Source organism: Pinus tabuliformis, chromosome 2_2, assembly GCF_031772625.1.
Source record: "Pinus tabuliformis cultivar Carrire ecotype Pingquan chromosome 2_2, CPIR1, whole genome shotgun sequence".
Classification (NCBI taxonomy): domain Eukaryota; kingdom Viridiplantae; phylum Streptophyta; class Pinopsida; order Pinales; family Pinaceae; genus Pinus; species Pinus tabuliformis.
The window spans coordinates 1089573063-1089598553 of NC_142300.1; the positions used below are offsets into that span (position 1 = coordinate 1089573063).

The 25491-nt window shown below is 40.8% G+C and overlaps 1 protein-coding gene across 6 annotated transcripts in view; it reads right to left on the reverse strand.

Moving 5' to 3' along the window:
* LOC149197187 (Molecular chaperone Hsp40/DnaJ family protein) overlaps positions 1-25491 on the reverse strand; it is a 259324-nt gene that overhangs the window by 92413 nt on the left and 141420 nt on the right. For 2 of the 6 annotated variants that reach the window (XM_089405755.1, XM_089405758.1), the window contains 2 exons: positions 6978-7069; positions 6471-6579 (listed from right to left, as the gene is read on the reverse strand). In XM_089405755.1, the coding sequence (XP_089261881.1) occupies positions 6471-6579; positions 6978-7069 (201 nt within the window). Of the gene's footprint in view, positions 1-6470; positions 6580-6811; positions 7070-25491 lie in introns of those variants that run through there. The other 4 variants (XR_016254743.1, XR_016254744.1, XM_089405756.1 and 1 more) reach the window with 4 other exon arrangements.

The following is a 25491-nucleotide window of genomic DNA, read 5'->3' on the forward strand; positions in this document are numbered from 1 at the left end:
TAACATAAAGCTCAAAGCTTACAAGCAGTTATCAAGCAAGAAAAAGGCCGATTTCATGGTTTCAAAGAGGGAAGAACTAGTCTTCCTTGGGAAAAATAATCCCAAATTATTTTGGAAGGAGCTCCAACTGAGAAAGATACAAATTGGAAATAATATTATAGTGTCTAAATGGTTTGACTATGCAAGACAACTCTATGAGTAGGTTCCCAAGGTTGACCCTCCCCCCTTGGTCAAGACTCAACATTGATACTGAACTCTTCATGGTACAAGAGGTAGAGATGGGTATCAAGAAGTTGGGTGTTGGAAAAGCAAAAGACTTAGCTAAACTCCAAGCAGAATATCTAAAGTGGGGCTCAAAGATTCTTGAACATCACATTACAAAAATCTTCAACAACATCATACAACAAGGGCTCCCCACAAATAGGACAACTAGTCTGGCAATACCTCTTTTCAAGAGCGGTGACGTCAATAATCCCTCCAATTATAGGACCATCATGATAAACCCTTTGTTTGCAAAGATATTTGGAAGCATACTAGAAAACAAAATTAGCAAGTGGGCAGAAGAAAGAGATAAGCGTGCTAAAGGGCAAGCAGGTTTTAGACCTAAACATTCAACAGTTGATCATTGTATAACTTTAAGGCACATCATTGAAAAAGTTTGGGAGAAAAAGGAATAAGTCTTTTGTTGCTTTGTTGATTTCAGAAAAGCGTTTGACTCGGTTCCTAGGGATAAGCTTTGGCACAGAATGGAGGAACTTGGGGTTCCTAAACATTTGAGAGCAGTTGTGCATAGGTTGTATGAAGAGGTGAAAATCAAAATTAGAACTTCAGCAGGCATTCCTGAAATTTTTAGAAGCGATATCGGGGTCAAGCAAGGTTGCCCACTGTCTCCTACCCTTTTTGGTTTATATATCGATAAGATTGAGGAGTGATTAAATTCGCAAGGGGTGATGGTATCTATTTGGGCAAGTTTGTTATAAGACTTCTTTTGTATGCAGATGACCTTATTATGATTGCTAAATCGACTCTTGGTTTGCAAGAGCACTTACTATCCCTTGAGTATTTTTGTAGAAGTGTGGGGATGCAAGTCAATATCAGCAAAACGAAAGTAGTGGTCTTCTCTAAGAAAAGAAAACATAACCAGCATAAGTTCTATTTTGAAGGCAACATTTTGGAAGAAGTTGCGGATTACAAATACCTCGGAATTGACTTCAACAAAAATCTAAAATGGAATGGTTATAGAAAGAAAAGAACTCTGGGGGGTTGGAAAGCATTTTATGCTTTTCAAAATAGGTGTAGAGAGGCAGAGTTATGGGACTGGAAAACCACTCAAACTCTTTTTGGGCTTCTAGTGATTATGTCGATTCTATATGGTTGTGAACTATGGGTCAGTAGTACATCCGACATGCAGTGGAAACAAATTGAGAAAAATCAGAAGCGTTTGATTACAAACAGATTTAAGATTAAAAGTGCAGTTCCTTATGATATCTTCTTAAGTGAAACAGGGACTGCTCCTATTGAAGCAATTGCTATGGTGCAAATCATAAGGTATTTAAAAAAAATTGAGCAAATGGAAGAGGGTAGATGGCCTAAGGTTGTCTTTAATGATAGATTGTGCAAGAGCAAAATAACTTGGATGCAGCAAATAACAAATGGTTTAGTAAATGGGGTATTTGCTTGAACGCGTGTCCCATAAACAGCAAAGAGATAAAAGCTTTTGCTATGGAAAAGTTCCACAAGTGTACTTGGAATAATGAGCTAGGAAGAAAGGAAAATTACTATATTGAAGTGTTTAATCCCACTCATAGTCATCAACCAAAAGCATACATAGAGGCCAATATCTCTTGGAGAGCCAAAATTCGTATTGCTCAGTTAAGGACTAATTCTCATCAATTCCGTTGGGAAACAGGGTGCTAGAAGAGGCCAAAGGAAGTGTGGGAGGAAAGAATATGCATTTTTTGTTCTTCCAGAAAAGTGGAAACAGAAAAACATTTCATTTTAGAATGTGAGGCTTTCAAAGACAACAGGGAAAGTTATGCAGATATGTTGGCAGCTAGCTCTTGGGATAATCTATTTAGCGAGGGGTTTGTCGAGAAGCTGGGAGCATTTATTTTGAAGCTTCACAGAAAAAGGGTCGAATACATCAAGCAGATGAAGAAGCAATCTGTTCCATAGGCTATCTTTAGCCTCATGGACGTTAAAATAATTTCTTTCTTTCTTTCTTCTACAGCCACCCCATCCTACAATGTCATAGATTTTCTTCCCACAGAAAGGCGCCTTGACAGTTCGGCCTACCGCCCGACTCTGTAAGAGCTAGCCTCTCGGTCGCTTGTTCACAGATGCCACCATATTCCACCATCACTCGTTCCTACACTAGTTGTAGGTCAACTCTTCCCAAGCCATCGTCGGATTGTCGTCCGCAACATCACAATCGCTGTCAAGACATTGCCGCTAGATTACAGTGGACAGTGTCCCCGCATCGCAGTAAAGACACTTGCCCATCCTCGCTTTGTCATGCAAAACTTATCGTTCCACCATCCTGCTGTCGTCCACCACGATTAGTGACCACGCTAGGTCAAGCCCTCCACGCGCTGCGTAGTGTCCATTTCTGTGGTGTTATGCCACCACCATAATTTCCGTTTTTGACGTACGGACAACATCCGACCAGCAAAAATCAAGCTGTATGTTTACCTTGTCAAACTACCAATGTATTGTACCATCTATATCGCGCCATCAACCAGCGATCACCACCAGTCGCTGCCCTTTGTAATGATTTTTCTATAGCCCACACTAATTTAGCTTTTGAGGTGGTATCCATTTTGATCTGTATTGGTCTTGGTCTTATAGAATCAGACCAAAATCCTTCTCTTATAAAATCAGACCTAAATGAGGTATCCAAGACCAAGACTTCCACCAAAATGTTAATTCAAACCCTCCTCCAAATCACCTCCAATGTCAAACCCAAACATGGTCAAATTGTCCCAAATCTGGTCAACTCTTAAAATTTCAACCCCTGAAATTTCGGGCCTGCAGTAGCACAGAAAAAATTCGTCCTTCAAGTCTGAAATTTGGTCAAGCAAAATTATCTCTTCTTTGACTTCAATTCTCTCTCCTTTGACTTCTGCTTTTTGTCCTCCTTCACATGCTTTAGATGTACTTCTTGTGTGTGAATGAATGACTTCCAAATGAGTCGAACTGCCTCTTATATATAGCTGTCCAGGAGGGTCGAATAGGTGGCTCTTGGAGGCCCAGGAAGACTAGTTTCAAGGGGGACGACTTTGACAAATTTTGTGGAGTTTCACTCAAAATAAAATAAAATAAAATCTTCTCTTTACAAAAAGTCCAAATTGGGCTTGCCTCAAAATACATTTCTTTTGATTCATAATAAATTATGTTTTACTCAATTGACTCTATAAGCATGAAGAACATGCCTGGACCAAAAATAAAATAATAATAATGAATATAATAATATGTAAATTATAAAAATTACATTTTATTACATTATGAAGACTTACACTAGTTACGTTTTTCAAGACATTGTTTCTAACTTTCTGTCACTTTCATTCCCAAACTCATAACTCCAAGTGGATTCTCTCTCCACACAGAATTGTAGCATGGATAGGCTTTGGCCCAACTTAACAAAATCTTTTATAAGTTTAAAGTGTCTAGCAATAGCAGTGAGGAGGCACTCGTACAGATGATGCTCAATAATTTTTTCAGAGCATGGAAACAAAGTCTGAGCACACACTATTTCTTGCCTAGTGGCTTGTTTCTTGTGTTTTTTTGTTTAAATCATGCCTGACTATCACATTGTATGGATGTATCATTGTACTTTCATTCTGATTCTAAGTTGCACTGAAACGGATACAGATACGGGGTTTGAAACAGATACGACAAATTTTCAAAAAATCTGGATACGATATGGCAGGAAACATCACACGCACACACACACACATATATAAAACAACTCTTTTAAAGACCTGGATTCATGGATCCAATTGCTTTCTAGTATGCTCAAACAACATGCAGCTGCAGAAATTGATGAATCGATTGCTTCAACATTACTAAAGGAGATTGATGTATCACTCAATAGAAATGTTCCGTGTCTATTGATGAATTGATTGCTTCAACATTACTAAAGGAGATTGATGTATCTCTCAATAGAAATGTTCCGTGTCTAATACATTCTCAGCACTTCCATTTTGGTGACTCCAATGAGGGAATAATTATGTATTCTATGCAATTAGCCAACAAGATTGTAGAGAGCTCTCTCCTTCAGCTCAACCCTTACTCTACAATTTACTTAACAGTAAATGTCATATGGTTCTCAATGCATTCACATGAATGGTATGTCTCCTTAAATGCCCAACCTTCAGAGTCTCATTTGCATAGAGTCACGCTCCAGTTTAGCTTATGTACCATTCATTAATTGAACATAAATGAGAGGACAATTTTCTAAAGCATATAAGCAATAGCAAACATGTAAAGCATATGAGTAAAATAATCCTCCACATGCCAAAACTTAAAAGAAAAATGAAACAAAGGATTTCACCATACATAGCCAACAAATGGGAGGAAGGAGAGATTCATGTGTTGTGGGTCACACTTGACAATCTTTATCATAGTTCACCACTCAGCAGGTGTCCAAACTGTTATGCAAATGCCCAACATCAGTGCACAATCTCTTGAAGATGGGCATAGTCTACCAGGTAGTGTATGCTTTGCATTGCCCACAGTGCACACACGGCCTCCAACTTGACCCCAATTGTTGCATATGACCTTACAAGCGCAATTTCTTGTGTATGGCCTCCCAAACTCAATCTCTTGCTACATACACCTAAGGAAGAAGCCCAAGTTGTGCAAGGTTATGTGGATGAAGACTGAGATGTGTAAGCTACCAAATCACTTTGGCACATTCACACATGAAAAAGGTGATTTAATGAACTATGCCAAATGGGAGTTAGCTTATGACAGAAAGCTATATGAAATTTGTAAGTAACACGTAAAAAATGTTGTCCAGCAAAGGCCCGAGGGTTTAGCATTCAAAATGGACTTATAGTCTTATACTTATCCGATATCGCCATGCCAAAAATTTAAATGATCCTTGAACACTGAACAGTGAACTTAATCCTCCATAACATGGCCAAGGGCCTACTTACACTATTACGCTCGGCTCTCGAGATCAGCTTGGACTCCCACAATGACTAAGTGACACTGTGACACAGTCGGCTGGAGGGCTGAGGGCTCCAGAGTCCACACTACTCGCTCGCAGGCTGAGGGTTGATAGTTCCACACTCGCTCACAGTCTCAAGACTCACAGTCGCTCGCGTCTCACAATCGCATGGTGGCTCACGGGTCGGGTAGCTCCACAGTCACAGTCAAAAATGACAAACGCCGAAAATGACAGTTCCAGGAAAATGACAAATGACTCGGTAAAGGTTATCAAATGTGAAAACCGCGTCATATAAAAAAAACACAATGAAAATCAAATATCAAATGTGAAAACCATTCTCAGCAGCCATTCATCGTGAAATGTTTTTTATCTTCGGCAGATCCGTTTTGAAAAATCCCAATACGTTCTTGTTTTGGCCAGATCTGTTTCCGTAAAATATGAAACGTATTAAAAATTAGCAGAAATGGATGCCTTTTACAAAAACGCCCAAAAAACGTTTTTGGATTCCAACCCGCCGTTTCCGAAATTCTGAAATGCAAAAAATATGTTTTTATGCCTTTTTTTAGGCGTTTCGTACCAGTTTCCATTCGGCATTTCGGCGAGGTCAGCCCGGGGTTTCCAGTAACTTAGTTCTGATTTACTAATCACAAAAGCAATGTTTCACCTGTTTCTGTTTGTCTAATTTGGTGCTGCATGGTGTTTATCTGTGATTAGTATTACTAAGTAATTACTTCATTACATTCTATAAAAGATTTTCCTATACAAAATCTTTTATAAGCTTGAAGTGTCTGGCAATAGCAGTGAGGTAGCACTAGTACGGATGATGCTCAAAAAAAAATCCATAGCATGAAAACAGAAGTCCAAGCACAGACTACTTCTTGTCTAGTGGCTTGTTCCTTGAGCTCTTTTGTTTAAATCATGTTTGACTATCACAATGTATGGATGTATCATCGTATTTTCATTCTGATTTATTAATGACAAAATCAAGTTTCACCTGCTTCTGTTTGTCTAGTTTGATGTTGCATGGTGTTTATCTGTGATTATTATTAGTAATTTAGTCATTACTTGATTGCATTCTATCATTTATTGCTTTTTCCTATATTTGTGAGGTCCCATATACTGTCCCCTTATGCCATCTTGTGAAATTTGCATGGACTCTCAAAACATCCTTGAAGCTTGCCCCCAAACCCATAGCCCTTAACCTTGTTCAGAGTTCAAACATGAAGACACAGGTTTCTTTTCATATGAAACTAGCACACAATGTTAACCACTAAAAGAAAGCAAAAAGGCTTCTCACCCAGCAATATCTTTTAATTTTCCCCATATCCCATTGGACTCCTTTAATTGTTGATCCTGATCTTTCAAGTCCACTGCCATTTCAGAAGTCACCTTTTCAGTCTGGCTACCTGCACAAATACCATTCCAGTCAGGTAATCAGATGAAAGTTCACTCTGCATGATCAACATGTTCAGTAGCTCTTTCAAAAGCATGCTTTAATAATAGATGGTAGTTCCACTAATTTCACCAGCACAATTTATGGTGGGTTTAATCTGAGAGAAGCAAAATCCCAAGCACCCATCTTTAATTATAAAATACATGATTACTCTACCAAAGCAACAATGTGATCTTAATTTTTACTAGATACGGAGAATGACAGTGGTCCTCCTTGATTAGCATAGACCTATGTGTCTCTGGGATCACTTGCCAGAGACTAATCTGATAAGTTACCCTGGAATTTATCCAATGCTTCTCCCAGCAAAGTCCCTATATGTATTTTTGCGGCTTTTCTGCATATTCTTCTTACGCTGAGGCCTGCGTGCAGAACGAACACTGGCACCACCATCCCTGATATTTTGAAGGCTTGCAAGTTCTTCAATCAATGCCCGTTCTCTTCCACTGAAAGTATAGACAGGAAATGAAAAACTAAAATCAGTTCAATATTTTGGTCTCCACACGAGCAACACCAATGAAATATGGAAGTAACTATTTTTTACAAAAGTTACAAGTTATGAGGATAATAAGCAAAGTTTTAATTAACATAGTAGCCATCGATGAGATTTATTCTACAACTGACTCAGATATACCAAAGGCAAGGTGAATAGATTTGACATGCCATCAGAGGATAAAGCTACACAAAGAGATATGGAAGTAACTATTTTTGACAAAAGTTACAAGTTATGAGGATAATAAGCAGAGTTTTAATTAACACAGTAGCCATCGATGAGATTTATTCTACACCTGACTCAGATATCCCAAAGGCAAAGTGAATAGATGTGACATGCGATCAAAGGATAAAGCTACACAAAGAGATATGATAAAGCCGACCTACTTGAAAATAACAAGTTTCTGACATGAATAATATTTTGAAAACAATATTTCACTAGCAGTCCAAACTTCTAGGCAAGTCAAAGAGAAAAGATACCCAACTATTTTGATATGTTTCAACCCTCTAGGGCTACTTGCCCCACATAAACAAGATCTTAAAATTCACTTTTACAACAGTTTTAACAAGAGCAAAACAATAGATATAGCATCAGAAAGACATCCCTTAGATTCTTAAATGATGAAGTCAAATCACTCAACAAGTTGTCCTTTTACTTATGCCAAATCATCAAGACATATATAAATATAAATAGCAATACATGAAGAACATTTATGGCTACAATTCGAACCTGGAAATTGAACAGGTTTTGGACAGTCTAAAACTTTGTTAATATACTCTATACGAAGTTCAAGTACATACCAATACCATAACCCTCTTTCAAGGCTAGTACAAATCCACTAGCTCTCAAAACCTTAACTAGGTAAAACCCTAGCTCGACCAAGGAGCTACATGTAAGAATTGTTGCAACCAGTTCTCCAAGGCACAATGTCTTCCTCTTCTTCTTCTCCACCAAATATTCCTTAGGGCTTTATCACAAAACATTCATCTCAAATCTCCAAGGAATAAACACTAACCCTAGACTTCCAAGATGCTCCAAAATTCCCCAAGACAATCTAGCAACTCAAAAGAGATGGATAGTAAAAATTGTTAGCTTTTGTAGCATCGGGTATGTTCTAGTTTTGAAATTTTGTGGAGAGGCCAAAATACATGAGACCTCCAAAACCCAGAAATTATTTCTGGAAATTCTGCCTATAAATGAATTAATTAGATTATTAGTCAGTTTTTAAATATTTCCTAAGTCTAAACTTAGGGAATATGACTAATTAATCATAATTAATTAAGTTATGGTGCGAATGTTCTAGAAACACACTCAGATCGACTTCAAGTTAATCCTAGCCATCGATTAAGATCTAATCTTGGTCGTTCAAATCTCAATAGAGGATTATAAGAAGAAGTCGATGGGGCTTGGAGAAATCACTTGAGCAATTTGATTTCATGAGCAAATCAATTTCCAAAGTAGCAGCAATCAGTTGTCGGAGAGAGAGCCAATGAGATCGAAGCAGTGAGAGAGGGGCAGAGATAGTGAAGCCAGAGGAAGGATTCCAGATCTGGTGAGTGCATTTGCAAAGACTCAAGAGGTAGAGGAGCCACAATAAAACTGACGCAGAGTAGCACAGTAGCCTCTAGAGGCAATTTCGAAATTGCTGCGGAGAAGCAAAGTTTTAGTGCCAGACGTTGGGCAGACGTTTTAGAGGCCAGGAGAGACATTTTCCCAGACATCAGCAAACCAAACGGCTTGAAGAGAAGCTATTCCGAGTTGAGTGCAGAAGTGATTGCACTAGAGTGACGGAGTGACTGCGCAGAACGAGTTTGGACGGCTGGATTTGAGCTGAGGTCGGGGCCCGATTTGCCTATGGAGTGAGGTAATTCCTGACTAGATTTTTGGGCTAAAACCCCAAGGGATGGTGACTTGGCATTTTCTATTGATTGTGGGCATTCAAATCAGGCATAAGAGGTTCATTGTCACAAAGGAAGGGCATCAACCTACTCAGCATCCAAAAATGGCATTCTTCCTTAACTAAGAAGTCAAATCTAATACCTAATGGGTTGCCCTTCTATTACTTTGGACTTAAGAAAACGAACTAATAATATTCATTAGATAAACTAACATACTTAAGAGGTTTGCTTAGGACTTGAGATCTTCAAAGTCTACCTCATAAGCCCTTAAACGTTCACCTTCTTGCCTATAAAGAGCGATTTATGCCTCCTCTCCTTGGTATGTACTTGAATGAAATTTTTAAAGAGGTCGGCTCTGAAGTTTTTTATCACCCTTGGGCTATCATCACAAAACACCTTGGGGATAGGGTTTGATTTTTGGAGAATTCAAACATTCGATCCATTGCAGGTCTATTTGTTAAGAAGGAGCGAGGGTTTTTGAAAGTGTCTAAAGTGTTGGCACAAGTTCGTTATGAGTGCAGGAATCTTTGTCAAAGAAAAACGAGGGTTTAATGGAAGTATATAGGGTGTGGATATCAAGCCCTGTACCTTTTTGGCCCTCATCTAGGGCACAAAAATAACTACATAACGGTAAGAATGTATAGCCAAGAAAGAGCAAAGAATTAATCTCCCAACAATAACAAATTTATGGGAATCAAGTCCAGTATCATTACAAGTCAGCAAATTGAGTATCTTTAAATTTTTGGATCCGTTTTGTTCTTGCAAGCAGCAGGGTTTGTTTGTGTTTTCTTTAGGAATTGGTGGCTTCTTGTAAGGTTCGAATTATTCCAAGTTCTGGAGAAGTCTAGGTCTTGAATAAGCAGCAGACTAACTACGATTTGGTTACCTTTTTTGGACTAGTTCTAAGGCATTCATCATCCTGCGATTAGGGCACAAATCAACAAGTCTAACTCTTTGGATTAGGAGACTAATTAAGACAAGAACTGAACCTCATTAGGGCACAAGTTTTGACTCTAAATTAATTGACAAATTTTCAGGAGATAGATCAAAACTTTTAAGGATCTATTCTCGTGCAAATTAATAATATAATTGTTGTTTAAGACTTGTGAAAATGTCTGATTAGGGAAAAATTTAAGTTCGTTTAAGGTTCAGTTATAGCAAGTTTTAAGCTCTTTCCAAGTCTAGTAAAGCCCTGTCTAGGACTACCGTCAAGATTTGTAGTAGGTTTGTTTAGGGCTTGCATCTATGACATAGGCAATATTTCAAAACGCCCCTCTTGCAGCACATTTCAGAGATAAGGTAAGTCAAGGTAAGGTTGTGTTAATTTTAGGTATGTTCTATGCTTAGAGCAATTTATTTCAATTTTCACAGTTAGCTCAATATCTTTTCCAGATTAGCAATCACATCAGCATTAAAGTAAACTGCAGATAGAACATAAACATAAATCGCAGAAGACAAACCAAGACAAGGGGACACAAGATGTGGCACTAGCCAAGGACAAACCCCAATGTGGGGAAACCCTTGATCAATTCTTCTTATATGTTCTTTAGTAGTTCAACAGAGGGAGAGAGAGAGAGAGTACATTTACAACAGAAGTCAACACTTTGACTTATCTAGATAAGAGCATAGATCATCTCTAAGAAGATGATACATGAGACCAGTTGAAGACATGTTGCTTCAACTGATTCTCCAAGGTGACTCCAACACCTATCATCGTGTTGCATCTCGTCATCATGCTGCACCTGACCGTGTTGCACCATGCTGCACCCATCATCACAATGTTGGACCTCATGACTATTGCACCTAATGCTGCACTGTTGTCCCATGTGCCATGGTTGAGCCATGTTGTCCATGCTTGTTGTCCCATTGTTTGCTTGTTGTAAATTGCATGCTTGTTGTACCTTTCTTGCTTGTTGTCCCTTGCATGCTTGTTGTACCTTGCATGCTTGTTGTCCCTTGCATGCTTTTTGTCCCACATGTTGCACCTTATTGCAGCATTCATCGTCACTGTGTTGCACCCTTATTACAATGTTGTCACACCTTATTATATCATGCCGCTGCACTTACATCAGTTCACTGTTAGGGGATTCTCTGATTGCCACATTGTTGGACTGGTAAGGGTATTCTAACAGTTGTTTGGATAGCCTTCACAACATCTGTCCCAAGGCTATGATCACCCTTCTCCAGCATTCCTAAACCACACGTTGGCTTGTTATACTCGAGCAGTCACAACTAGCCCTTACGCCCTCCTTGTTAGCCTTAACGTAGACGTGTAGGTGTATAAGGGATTGTGGCTTGCTACAGCAAGCCTATCCCTTGTTGCGGTAGCCCTTTCCAAGGGTTCTATCCCTACGAAACATTTCCTCATGCCTTCGGCCCTCAAGAGCAGTCTGCGACATCCAAGACAGCCTCTAGGCCTCCACCAAAGTTACCCAAAAACAGGCTTCTGCTCCAGTAATTAACTCGGCCTCCATTGAGGAACTTAGGCCTCCTTCACGCTGTCTAAGATCCTTCCTCTCTTACTGCGTTTAGAGCTTTCATTCTTCCATAGACTGGGTTAAGGTTCTAGGGCATCCATATAGGGTAGAGACCCTTTTCTAATCTGCGTTGAGGGCTTACATTGCTGCCCTTCTTGACTACGTATACCTCTTCATAGGTTATGTTAGGGCTTCTCCATAGGGCAACGTTAGCTCTTCTCCATAAGGCAGCGTTAGGGCTTCTCCATAGGGAAGTGTTTAGATCTCTCCTCCATAATTGTGTTGAGAGCTAGATCATCCTCCTTAGGACTGCGTTAGCGAATCCCACTTAGGACTGCGTTAGGGCTACTTCCTCCTAGATTTCTCTCACACTAAAACCCAAGACAAGTCGAGAGAAATCAAGAGAGAAGATGTGTATGTAAAATGACTCTCAAGTCATCTCCTTTTATACTAAAACGTTGAGCACATGAGGGGTTTATTTGGTTGCTGGCCAACCTTGACGAATTGTCTTATAACACAAATAAATTCATAACTCCATGAATACTTATCGGAATCGGATGATCTTTAGATCAATCCTACACCTCCTGATGAGAGGGATCCAAGAAAAATAGCAGCTGCCATAAATAAGATGACCCACGTGGAGTTTGGCCCTAGTTGCCAATTTTAACACTCCCTCTCAACTAGGGAGAACTCCATCCGCTGATCCATATGTTCGACTACACTATCTCTGCCATCAATGCCTTGCACTACTCGGCTCTGCTCTGCTCTGCTTTTCTCTACTCTGCTGAGCTTTGCTGAACCATGAAGAAGAAGAATTGACCGAGAATGTCTCATACCATTCTCTATTGACCCAAAGTCAGTTTTATTGATCCCAAATCAATATCACAAGAGAGTGTCTCAAACCACTCATACTGATCCCAGATCAATGGAGGTCATCCTAGCATAGGGAGTGCGGTAGATACAACGATGCGTCCATCGATAGTACTACTATGGTCCCTAAACCCATTTCCCTGCTCATTGGCCAGATGGGAGGTACTTCCCATGAGTCCCAGACTGCATGGGTAGGATTCCTCAATAGGAGAACCATTCATCCTGTCCCTAAGTCACCTTGGGGTATCACAGGGGAAGGCTGAGCCATTCACCATGTACAAAGCGCACCATTAGGGGAGGGTGAGTCGCCCTATGGTCGCGTGTTGCTCCAGTAGTACCCCAAGCCGCCTGGAGCTCCCAGAGCTCAATGCATGCAACATGCAGGACCCTCATAAAAAGGTCTCTCAACAACTCCAAGTCATTTGGGAAAGTCACAAATTTGACGTTTCCCATGGCTTTGATAAAATGTCTGCGACCTGTACATCAATCTCATTGCGATAGAGCCTTCTCGCTCATCAACGTACCATATCCCAGATAAGGTAGTATCTGTTGTCTATATACTGGAGTAATCATAGAATACAAGATTCCTCAACAATCGAATCCCCCCATGGTTGATACAGAGGATCACGATGGTATCCATCATGTGTACAAACAGCTCGCTGAAGAGCTTCCACAACCAGGCAACTTCACATGAGATCATACTCGTAGCTATGTATTCGGTCTCAGTGGTGCTTATAGCAATCGATTTTGCTTCTTGCTCATCCAGGATATCGCACAGAACCCAAAGAGAACCAGCTCTCGGAAGTGCTCTTGCGATCATCCACGTTGCCTCGCTAGTCAGCATTCGAATAATCATGCAAATTCACATTTTCGAGAAGGTATCTCAATTCATGAGAGATTGTGCCCCGAGGATATCTCAGAAGATTCTTGGCACCAATCCAGTAAGGCTCAACCATATATAAGCTCATCATACTAATTGCAAAACATATGTCCGGACGGAAGTTCATCAAGAACATCAAAGTGAATGAGTTTATGAAACTTAGAGGCATTTCCCAAATTTGGTCCGGCATCACTACCATATAACTTCTGAAAGTTAAGATCCTCGAGGTAGTCGTGCTCTTGCAGTTCACCATTCCCAATCCGGAATCCAACTCCCTCTTACTTTTGCAAATGAGAGGATCTGCACCTATCAGAAAGAGGTCGTTCTCAGAAGGTGTCGTTATGAGAGGTCTATCATCCACAACCTTCAAGCAATGGTTTGGATCGGCTTCACTCCTAAGGAATCTCAGCTTCATTAGACAGCTATCAATCCTCTCATACTAAACCCGAGGTGTTTTGCTTCAAGCCATAGAGGGCTTTCTTCCACATGCACACATGAGATTCCCGATCATGAATCTCAAACCCCTCGAGTTGTTCCAAACCTGTGGACCTGCTGCATGAGGGGAATGGTCCCCTCGTAAGATTTTCCTTCGATACATCTTGGACATGTACCTTCATGCTCTTCTTGAATTAAGGCATCCCTGTCACCATTTGACTCACATCGGGTAGGGTCCCATAATAAGTAGACCTCCAGTGCTATAGATGAGATATGTCAATTGACATGATCCCCAATGGACCATCCTACAACTTGATACAAATTGCCAACCCTGAACTCATGAGAAAAAACATCTTTGAAAATTTCATTTTCAAACACGCACCTTTCCATCGATAAATGCCACCCTGTAGCCTTTGACTCCCATTGTCGAAATGGACACCAGGTTCTTCTTGTGATAAGGTACATAAAAGAGATTTTGTAAATGAATCGAGTTACCCTCGTTCAATTGAGGGGTAACATTTCCTACACCCTTTCCGAGATAGGTGGCATCAGCTCCAAGTATAATCCCACAATTGTTTCCATCTCTACCAAATTAGAGAGAGCACCCTTCTATCCGTTGAAGTGCTTTGAAGCACTACAATCAATAAGCCAGATTCCCAAAGAATCTGAAGGAGAGGGCCAATACAAGATAACGCTTCTTTATCTTATAAGAAACAACATTTGATTCTTCATACCTCGGGTTCCTTGCTCTCTTTGAAGATTCGGTCGTTACCTTGATGACCTAAATTACCTGTCATTCCTCTAATCATTGAAGATGTCCCTGGAATGATTGTTATCATCATCAGGTGATGTGTCCCTGCCATTCGGACACTCCTTCGCATAATGGCCGAACTTATTGCAACCAAGGCATTTGCCTTTCCTTTCACCTTTAGATCTGAACTTCCCATTGAAGTGATATTTAGGTAGGCCATCATAGGCTTCCGCTACACCACTCTGATAATATTCTCTGCTTCGACTTCACCCTTGGTGAATTTGAAGAGGGATGAGTAATCCATTGATCCTTTTGTCCTTGCCCAATTGTCTTTGGTGATTTCTCTTTCACTCTTGCTTGGGCTTTGTCTTCACCTCAGCTCCGATACCATGTTAATTTTAGGTATGTTCTATGCTTAGAGCAATTTATTTCAATTTTCACAGTTAGCTCAATATCTTTTCCAGATTAGCAATCACATCAATACTAAAGTAAATTGCAGATAGAACATAAACATAAATCCTAGAAGACAAGCCAAGACAAGAGGACACAAGATGTGGCGCTAGCCAAGGACAAACCCCAATGTGGGGAAACCCTTGATCAATTCTTCTTATATGTTCTTCAATAGTTCAGCAGAGAGAGAGAGATAGTACATTTACAACAGAAGTCAACACTTTGACTTATCTGGATAAGAGCATAGATCATCTCTAAGAAGATGATACATGAGACCAGTTGAAGACATGCTGCTTCAACTGATTCTCCAAGGTGACTCCTTCACCTATCATCGTGCTGCATCTCGTCATCATGCTACACCTCACCATGCTGCACCATGTTGCACCCATCAACACAATGTTGGACCTCATGACTACTGCACTGTTGTACCATGTGCCATGGTTGAACCATGTTGTCCATGCTTCTTGTCCCATTGTTTGCTTGTTGTACCTTGCATGCTTGTTGTACCTTGCTTGTTGTCCCTTGCATGCTTCTTGTTCCTTGCATGCTTGTTGTCCCTTGCATGATTGATGTCCCTTACATGCTTGATGTCCCTTGCATGCTTGCTCTCCCTTGCATGCTTGTTGTCCCACATGTTGCACCTTATTGCAGCATTCATCATCACTATGTTGCACCCTTATTACAATGTTGTCACACCTTATTATATCATGATGTTGCACTTACATCAGTTCACTGTTAGGGAATTCTCTTATTGCCACATTGCTAGATTGGTAAGGGTATTCTAACAGTTGTTTGGACAGCCTTCACAACATTTGTCCCAAGGCTATGATCACCCTTCTCTAACATTGCTAAACCACACGTTGGCTTGTTATACCCGAGCAATCACAACTAGCCCTTACGCCCTCCTTGTTAGCCTTAACGTAGACATGTAGGTGTACAAAGGACTGCGGCTTGCTACAGCAAGCCTATCCCTTGATGTAGTAGCCCTTTCCAAGGGCTCTATCCCTACGAAACATGTAGGTATATAAGGGATTGCGGCTTGCTACAGCAAGCCTATCCCTTGATGTAGTAGCCCTTTCCAAGGGCTCTATCCCTACGAAACAGTTCCTCATGCCTTCGACCCTCAAGAGCAGTTTGTGGCATCCAAGACAGCCTCTAGGCCTCCACCAAAGTTACCCAAAAACAGGCTACTGCTCCAGTAATTAACTCGGCCTCCATTGAGGAACTCGGGCCTCCTTCACGTTGTCTAAGATCCTTCCTCTCTTGCTGTGGTTAGAGCTTTCATTCTTCCATAGACTGGGTTAAGGTTCTAGGGCATCCATCTAGGGTAGAGACCCTTTTCTAATCTGTGTTGAGGGCTTACATTGCTGCCCTTCTTGACTATGTATACATCTTCATAGGTTATGTTAGGGCTTCTCCAAAGGGTAGCGTTAGGGCTTCTCCATAGGGTAGCGTTAGCTCTTCTCCATAGGGCAGTGTTAGGGCTTCTCCATAGGGAAGCATTTAGATCTCTCCTCCGTAACTGCATTGAGAGCTAGATCATCCTCCCTATGTCTTATAACAAAAATAAATTCACAACTCCATGAATACTTATCGGAATCAGATGATCATTAAATCTCCTACACCTCTCGATGAGAGGGATCCGAGAAAAATATCAACTGCCATAAATAACATGACCCACATGGAGTTTGGCCCTAGTTGCCAGTGTTAACAGGTTGTTTTCATTAATTATTGTATTTGTCTTGACCAAATCCGTGCAGATAGAAGCTTAGCTTAGCATTTCAAGATGTATCAAGGTAAGTTTTATTTTCGTGCTTTAGTTTATCAACCTTTTATGGTATTTATTATAGATAGGTCTATTGTTCTATTGTTCTTCAGTACTAAATCTTCATTCACATTTAGGGTAGCATTGTACATATTTTTTGTATTCTTGCACTAACCCTCCATTGCAGGCAAAGGTAAGTATTTTGTTAAGGAATTATATGCTTTTATCTACCTGTTGGTATTAGGATTCGTCTTGGAAACATTCTCTTTGTAGGTACAAGACACCTATAGCATACATTGTTTACAGCCTAAATTGAAGTCTCGTATATAGTGATTCCTACAACATTTGATAGACAATTTGACAAGTCTAATATCAAGGACAGAATAGTGATCTCAAGAGAATAGTTCTTACACTGAAGGCAAAGTTGTCTAGCACAGTGCAAGAAAACGTAGTTAATTTCAATGCAAGAACAACCAGTGGAGCAGAGTGCAGGAACACGCAGTGAAAATTGAAGAAGAACTCAAGCAGTGACAAAAGAGCCGAAGCATTTCAGCAATATTCCTGTCTCTCTATCCTGTAAAGAGTTTGTCCAAAAGTCATTGTCTCTTGTTAAAATCTAAATCATAGTAATTGGGCCATTCTCCCTAATTCGAGAGCCCAAAGCCGCCTAGAGTTGAAGAAGGCAAAATTGTTTTGCAAGAAGGGCTTGTATTGCAGTTGAGTCAAGGGTTCTAGGTTTGTTGAGTCAAGGGTAGTTGAGTCTAGAATTGTTGATCAATCAAAACAAATAATTGTATATCATTGTAAGTGGACCATTGTCCTTGGGTACGGGAGTCCACAATTGTCTTTTTAGGGTGGTAGGGTGGTGTTAGGGCAAGTTGTGGCTCGCTAGGGTGTTGGGGCATCCTTTCAGCTAAATGTTGATAAAACGAGGGCAATGGGGTGTCCTTCCAGTGGGAGATGGAGAAGAATGTTTTTCTAGAATTCTAGGAAGTTGTAGCTTTCTTCTTGTCTTTATCTTTTTGCATTGTTGTTTACTACTTTTTGAATAATTATAATATTGTTAACGATTACAATACTAATGCTCTGAAAAAATTAATGAAGTGCTAGTTGTAAGAAATATTGATTCACCCCCCCCTCTGGATTTTCAATAGGCCGTTGGAGTCCCAACTTGAGATTATAAGAAGAGGTCGATGGGTAGATGGAGAACACACCCGTTGCAGATACTCAGGTGATCAAGGCAGTTCGATTTCCTAGTTGCCTAGTTGCAAGTGATTCAGTAATGAAATCGAGCCAGTGATCGAGTAGCAGTTGGCAGAGGGGCAGCATAGTATATTTCCAGAGGAGTTTCCAGTTCCGAAAGAATCAAAAGTAGATGTCAAGATTCAGCTCCAGGAGGCTGCATAGGGGCTTGCGCAGAGCTCACAGAGGCATTTCAATTTCGCTGAAGGAAAGGCAGTTTTAGGGGCTAGTGGCCGGGAAAATTTCCAGAAGGCCAAACCAAAGATTTCCAGATTAGCAGCAGTGGGTTAGAGGCAGATTCCAAGCAGCTCCAACTATTGCGTCATTGGGTTTTTCCCGCAATGGATTTTCCCAGGAACAATTGTCCAAAAATAATTGTGTTATTTTTTATGTGTGTGTCAACATTTCTCAATTCCAATTTTTTCTTCCGCGGTATTTTTTTATGGTGAAAAATTTGCAATGTGAATTATTTGATGTTTGTCATAGCAAATAAACTACATAATAATTGACCAGTGAGAAGAATAATTTCCAATTGTTGCATTTCCAGGTGCTAGTGACCAGGAAAATTTCCAAAAGTCCAAGCCAGAGATTTCCAGACCAACAATAGTCAGTCAAAAGCGGATTTGAGGCAGTTCCAGCTAGTGCGTATTAGAGTCTACGTAGTAGCTGCGCAGAAGCCTGCACAGGGGTTGTTGGGAACCAACTCGAGAGACCAGATTGAGTCGAGATTGCTTGGAGTGAGGGTAAATTCCCTCAGATAATTTTGTCAGTATTTCTTTAAGATGGAATCGCCAGTTTGGCAACCAATTTATTGTACTCAAAATTTGTGCTACTACATAATAATAAAACCCTCAACTGTTGCATCGGTTTTCCCGCATTGGGTTTTTCCGAGGACAATTGTCAAAAAATAATTGTGTCATTTTTAAGTGTGTTTGCTAGCATTTCTCAATTCCTATTTTTGCTTCCACGGTACATTTTATGGTGAAGAAATTGCAGTGTGAATTATTCGTTGTTTGACGTAGCAAATAAATTACATAATAATTAACCAACTAGAAGAATAATTTCCACTTGCTGCATTTCAAGGAATTTTCATATAATACACATTATGTTGAAATTTCTAAGTCTGACACATTAGAAATCCCTATTGCATTATCTGGTTTATTTCTCCTACTTGTTTATTCCATTAACAAGTTATTTATACATATAAACACTGAAAATAAACACAAATGCAGCCTTAACTCATATACAGATCAGCAACTGAAAAATACTGAGACAAACACAAGGGACACCATTATTTTGGGACAATCGTCCTCGGAAAAACCCAATGCGAGAAAATCGGTGCAGCAGTTCTGAGGGTTTTATCATTATGCAGATTTATTGAGTACAACTAGGGTGCCAAAATGGCTCACCCAGAGATTGTTACACGATAGTAATACCTCTTCTTGGAGACAGATATTCAGCCTCTTAGCTCTAGTCTGCCCCACGAAAATCCTTTTGTGCTTCCTCTTGGCTCTTCGTCAGCCCTGCTAGCTTCAGATCAGCCCCTAAGGCCTCTGCATCAGCATTCTGGCCCTCTGCGTCAGCTCTCTAGCCTTCTGCATCACCCACGTAAGCCCCTCAACCTCTGCACAGTCTATGGCTACCTCTGCGTAGCTTCTGCTACCTCTGCATAGCTCTAGCTGCCTTTGCGTCAACCTCTTCAGGCACTACGTCGACCCTCAGGCACTATCCCTGCCTCTCTACTATGTACTCACCACCCGTCGCTGCAATAAATCACTTGTTCGAATTTTCTCAACAAGCCCCGCTTCAGAAAATCAAACTGACTGATCAATCTCAGTGTATCTCCAACTGACCCTCAAGCTTCCTCTTATACTCTTCATGTTGAGTCTTTAACAGCCGAGATTAAGTCTCTAATCAACGGCTAAGATTAGATTTGGCTTGATCCATGTCATTTAGAACATTCTCACCCAGTTTTATATTAATAACCATTAATATTTTAATTTTCCCAAGTTTTGACTTAGGAACTCCATTAAAAATATTAATTATTTTAATATCTCTCTAACCGGGTGGAATTTCCCCAAATCGTTTCTGGGCCTTGCAGATCTCAGGTGCTTTAGCCTCTCCACCAATTTTCATGGCCAGAGCACATCCAATGCTACCACCAATCAACACTCCCTCGTAGCGAGGAATGTGCTCTAGTAATGCTCCACCACTGAACATCACATTGATCCTTCCGCATCAGTACATGTGTTGATGCTTGGCCAGTTGCCCAACATCCATTGCACTGTTGCTTCCTGTACTGTTGCCCATGACCCTGCCACTGCCACTGCTACATCTGTACTGCAGCTCCCTCTCAACATGTTCCATCATGTTGCCCATAGCACTACCACTGCTAACTGTTGCACTACAACTCAGTTACCGAGAAGTAAGTAACTGATCTACCCAAATTCTGACATCCTTGTCAGTCCGGAAGCCTCCTGATGCTGAAGCTACCTCTGCTTCTATCCTGTGCTCCCTCTGTTGCCTCTACGCTGCTGCAAACACCTTTGTGCCTCTCGCACTACTGCAAACACCTCTGTGCCTCTCGCACTGCTGCAACCCCCATTGCACTGCTACAAACCTCTGCACTCTAGCACTGCCTCATTGCTCCATCGCATCTTGCTTCTTCCTAACATTTGTAATCTTGCTACTGTCGTTAAGGGCTCTCGTTATCGGATATGATCCAAGAGTTTGGGTACCTCAAGGATCCTACCCTCCTTCTGTAGTCCTCTCGACTACAGCTCTATGTCTCCCCACCTCTTCTCTAGAGGTGCAGGAGCACTCATGGCATAGTCGTCATCAATCTCGACTTCTTTCTTTGCCTTAGATGGAGCTGCCTTGGAGTCAGAAGCCTCTCCCTTGTTCTTCTTCATAAGACACTGGGATGCATAATGACCCAACTCCCCACAATGGAAGCACCTCACCTTGGAGATATCCTTCTTCTTCCTCTTCCCTTGTTGTCCCGTGGATGCTAAAGCTGCATCCTCCTCTTTTTTGAATCGAGTTCCCTTCCCACTACACCCCGCCTTAGTCAACCGTCTAATCTCTTCTTGGCGAAGAGCTGCCCACATCTCTTCCCATCCTAGAATATTAGCTCTGCCCAAAATGATTTGGACAAATGTCTTCCACTTCTCGAAGACTTCATTCAGGGCGATCCTCACCATGAACTTCTGATCCGGCATGGCCCCTATGGAAGTAAGTTGGTTACGAATCTCTTGCAATCTGAGGAGGGTATAGATCTATGTGCTCCCCCTTCTGCATCTGATACGAACGCAACTGATTCTCCAGTAGCATTTTCCGCTCCACGAAATTGTCTTGATACAATGTCGTCAAAGTATCCCACATCTCCTTTGTCGTGTTTTTTTCAGCAATATGTGGAACGACATGATCCTTGACCCCATCGTGGATTATGCACTTTGCCCTCGCCATTGCATCCTCATACTTCTCATTATCCGCTAGGTCGACTAGGATAGCCATGGTTCGCAAGGCGAAGCCCTTAATGTGATGTTTATCCAGGACTGCCAAGATCCTGGCCTTCCAGATGACAAAGTTGGAAGCCCCTTCCAACCTATCCTAATCCCTCAATCCGTTTACTGCCATCTCCGCTCCTCTTCTGGACTCCCTCTAAGTTTCGACTTCCCTCCTGGAAATCTCCCTCTAAGTCTTGATTTCCCTGCTAGAAATCTTCTCGCCAAATGTCGAACCACTCCTCTCCAATCCTCTTTGCAACTGCAACCCGGATCTGGATTTCTTGGCCAGAAATCCATCAAGGCAGCGACTCCCTCTACCTTGGCTCTGTCCTGTTAGGTACTGTTCTTCTTCGACAGAAACAACACCCCACCAGTGTCTATATCCACAATCTGCCCACAGCTCCCTAGGCCCTGGAACCTGAAGAAACTGAGACTTCCAACTCTGCGCAATCCCAGCAAAGGCTGAAACGCTCCTCTAGCCAACTGCATCAAACCTACCTGGATGAATAGGATGACGTGACTCTTCGTGAGCCTCTTTTACCTCTCTCTACCTCTACGCTGGTCCTCTCTCTAGCTCGAAATGATGACGCAAGCCCTCTGTGTCACTCCTCTGCTGCCTTCTGCTTAGGAGCAGCTCTATCTCTTGGGACAGCTACTACTGTTGCAAATTTCTGATATTGTTGATGCCTTCAGTCCTCCTGTGATCTACAACGCTCTGATACCATGTTGAAATTTCTAAGTCTAACACGTTAGAAATCCCTATTGCATTATCTAGTTTATTTCTCCTACTTGTTTATTCCATTAACAAGTTATTTATACATATAAATACTGAAAAGAAACACAAATGCAGCGTTAACTCATATACAGATCAGCAATTGAAAAATATTGAGACAAACATACAAGGGACACCGTTATTTTTGGACAATCATCCCCGGAATAACCCAATGCGAGGAAACCGGTGCAGCAGTTCTGAGGGTTTTATTATTATGCAGATTTCTTGAGTACAACTAGAGTGACGAAATGGCTCACCCAATAGGGATTGTTACACAGCAATAGTACCTCTTCTCAGAGACAGAAATTCAACCTCTCGGCTCTAGTCTGCCCACGAAAATCCTTTCGACGCTTCCTCTTGGCCCCTGCTAGCTTCAGATCAGCCCATGAAGCCTCCGCGTTAGCACTCTAGCCCTCTGCGTCAGTTCTCTGGCCTTCTGTGTCACCCACGCAGGCCCCTCAGCCTCTGCGCAGTCTCTAGCTGCCTCTGCGTAGCTTCTGTTTCCTCTGCATCAGCCTCTTCAATCATTGCGCTGACCCTCAAGCACTATCCCTGCCTCTCTGCTATGTACTCACTACAACAAATCACTTGTTCGAATTTTCTTAGCAAGCTCTGCTCCAGAAAATCGAACTGACTGATCAATCTTGCTGTGTCTCCAACTGACCCTCAAACCTCCTCTTGTACTTTTCTTGTTGAGTCTTCAACAGTCGAGATTAAATCTTTAATCAACGAATAAGATTAGATTTGGCTTGATCCATGTCATTTAGAACATTTCCACCCAGTTTTATATTAATACCCATTAATATTTTAATTTTCCTAAGTTTAAACATAGGAACTCCATTAAAAATATTAATTATTTTAATATCTCTCTAACCGAGTGGAATTTGCCCAAACCATTTCTAGGTCTTAGAGATCTCATGTGCTTTAGCCTCTCCACCAATTTTCATGCCTAGAGCACATCCGATGCTACCACAAATCAACACATTATAACACTAGCACAAGCCACAAGAGAAATAGTAGATTTCCTATTTTGCACAAGCAAAGAAAGGTTATGCTCTTCAACCAAGCTCTCAAAGCTAGATCATATCAATAAAAGAATATGAGATTTAAAAAGTAAAATTGAAATTGATAGTATTAGAGAGCTATGGTAGGAAAACTCCCTTCTCAAACTCATTGGATCATCCCCTAGGAGAAACATGATTTCGATGTGGGTCCTTCCACCTTTGCCTTTGAGAGTGATTTCGACCAACCAAAGACTTACCCCACGCTCAAGCTTGTTCAAACAAATTATATTTTCTACACACTTCAAGAGAGCATTAGCATTCACATGGGACTAGGCTACACAATGAAGGAGGCTATAGGTTAACCAAAAACCTTCTAGTGGTCCTCAATCTAGAGTGGTCGTTTAATCCAAAAATCAATGCAAGATAACTTAGACTAATTAATCCAATAAAGGCAAATGAAGCTAACAAATTTAAGACCAGCAAATGTGGAACATTAAGCACAAGAAATTGAAACAATATTACATCACAAAAATGGAAGAATAACACCACACCAAAAGTGAACACCCCAAAGTCTTTGCTTTATTACTCATATGAAAGCACTACAAATTTTGCCAGAGTTTCGCTAGCCTAATAGCTTATTTAAGAACTGATACAATGAGGAGCCCAAGGCACATTTAAATGGACCAATGGGAGAAAATCCAATGTGAAACCCTAATGCCAAGTGGAGAAGTGGGAGAAATCCCAAGGGAAATTTGAATTCCAAGTGTAAAGCTCCAACGCCAAGTGTAGAAATAAAAATCTAAAAGGTGTGGCACATCATATTTCCCTCATTCCTTGTGCAAAATCGAATTCCCTCTTGCCGTGCCATGTGTGTCAAATGGTGGGTGAGAGATATAGAGCAATCCCCATGAAATTCTCAACAAGAAGATGCCAAAGATCTATGGTGTGGACACCTCTACAAATCGAGCCCCAATTTGCCCTCCATCTTTGCATTAAACTGTTTTAGGAGATGTTGCATATGGATATGCATAGATGCTGAAATGAAGTGTGTACAAGTGTATGATGGATGAAATATTGTGGAGACAATACTCCAAAAACTTATCAATAACATCTTTTCCCAAATCTCCAAAGTTTTGTGTTGACTTTCCTTTGAGAATATCGATTGATACACGTATCCCCTCCCGCATGGAGCCTTCTTTCAGCGAGGATACGTGGAGCAAGGAGGAGGGAGTGAGGTCGGGTCCACTTCCCACTCACCTCTCTAAAGTTTTATCTTTAGACTCTGTTATGAAACCAACTCACAAAAGATAGAAAATATAGATCAATGCCTTAGAATTCAACCTCTTCGAGGGGGCAACCTCCTTTACATTACACAAATGAACAATTCTTGGATGATACAAATGATAAGACCTCCTTCATATATATAAGAGTCTAAGGGGTCATAATATAATCAGAGCCGACATAACAATAATAATGTAAGGGCACAATAATAACAATAATAGGCTTCTATGGGACACAATAATAACAATATCGGGACTACATGGGCACAACAATAATAAGAGGGTTGTAATAATAACAATAAGGGGTTACACTAGTAGTATAGGGACCTAACATGCCCCTCCTTCAAAAAGTGTTGTCCTCAACACTTGAGTAGTTCTTGATGCTTCTGTATAAAATTATTGTCCTCCCATGTGGAATCTTCAATGGATAAGCTCTTCCACTTGATGAGATACACTGAAATTGATCGATTTCGTAGCTGTCGGGTTCTTGTTTCTGTGACTGCTCCAGGTTCCAATATGATTTTTCCTTCCTCGTCAAGTTCTGGCAATATTGTTTGAATTAGGATCTTCTACAACTTTTGAATGTGTGGCCACACTTCTTCGTCCTTCTTCCATTCATCCCTTGCTTCGTTTATAAAATCCAGTTGGATAATAGAAATAGCACAAAACAATGCTTCCACATCCTCATCCTTTCTTGAGAGTGCATCTGCAACAACATTTTACTTCTCTTTTTTGTAGATGATTTCAAAGTCATAACCCAACATATTTGTGACCCATTTTTTCTGTTCTTCTAAAAATAATCTTTGTTCTAAAAAGCATTTAAGACTATTATGATCCATTTTTACCTTGATGTGTCTTCCCATTAGGTAAGGTCGTCATTTCTTAAGTGCATGTAGTATTGCCAACATTTCCTTCTCATAAATAGCTTGCTTGAGATGTAACCGTAAAAATACCCAATCGCCTACATCAAAACTTCTTTCACTACGATGTTGATCTACCTATTGTTTCATTAGATTCTGTACCAAAGGGGCCTTATCCTTTA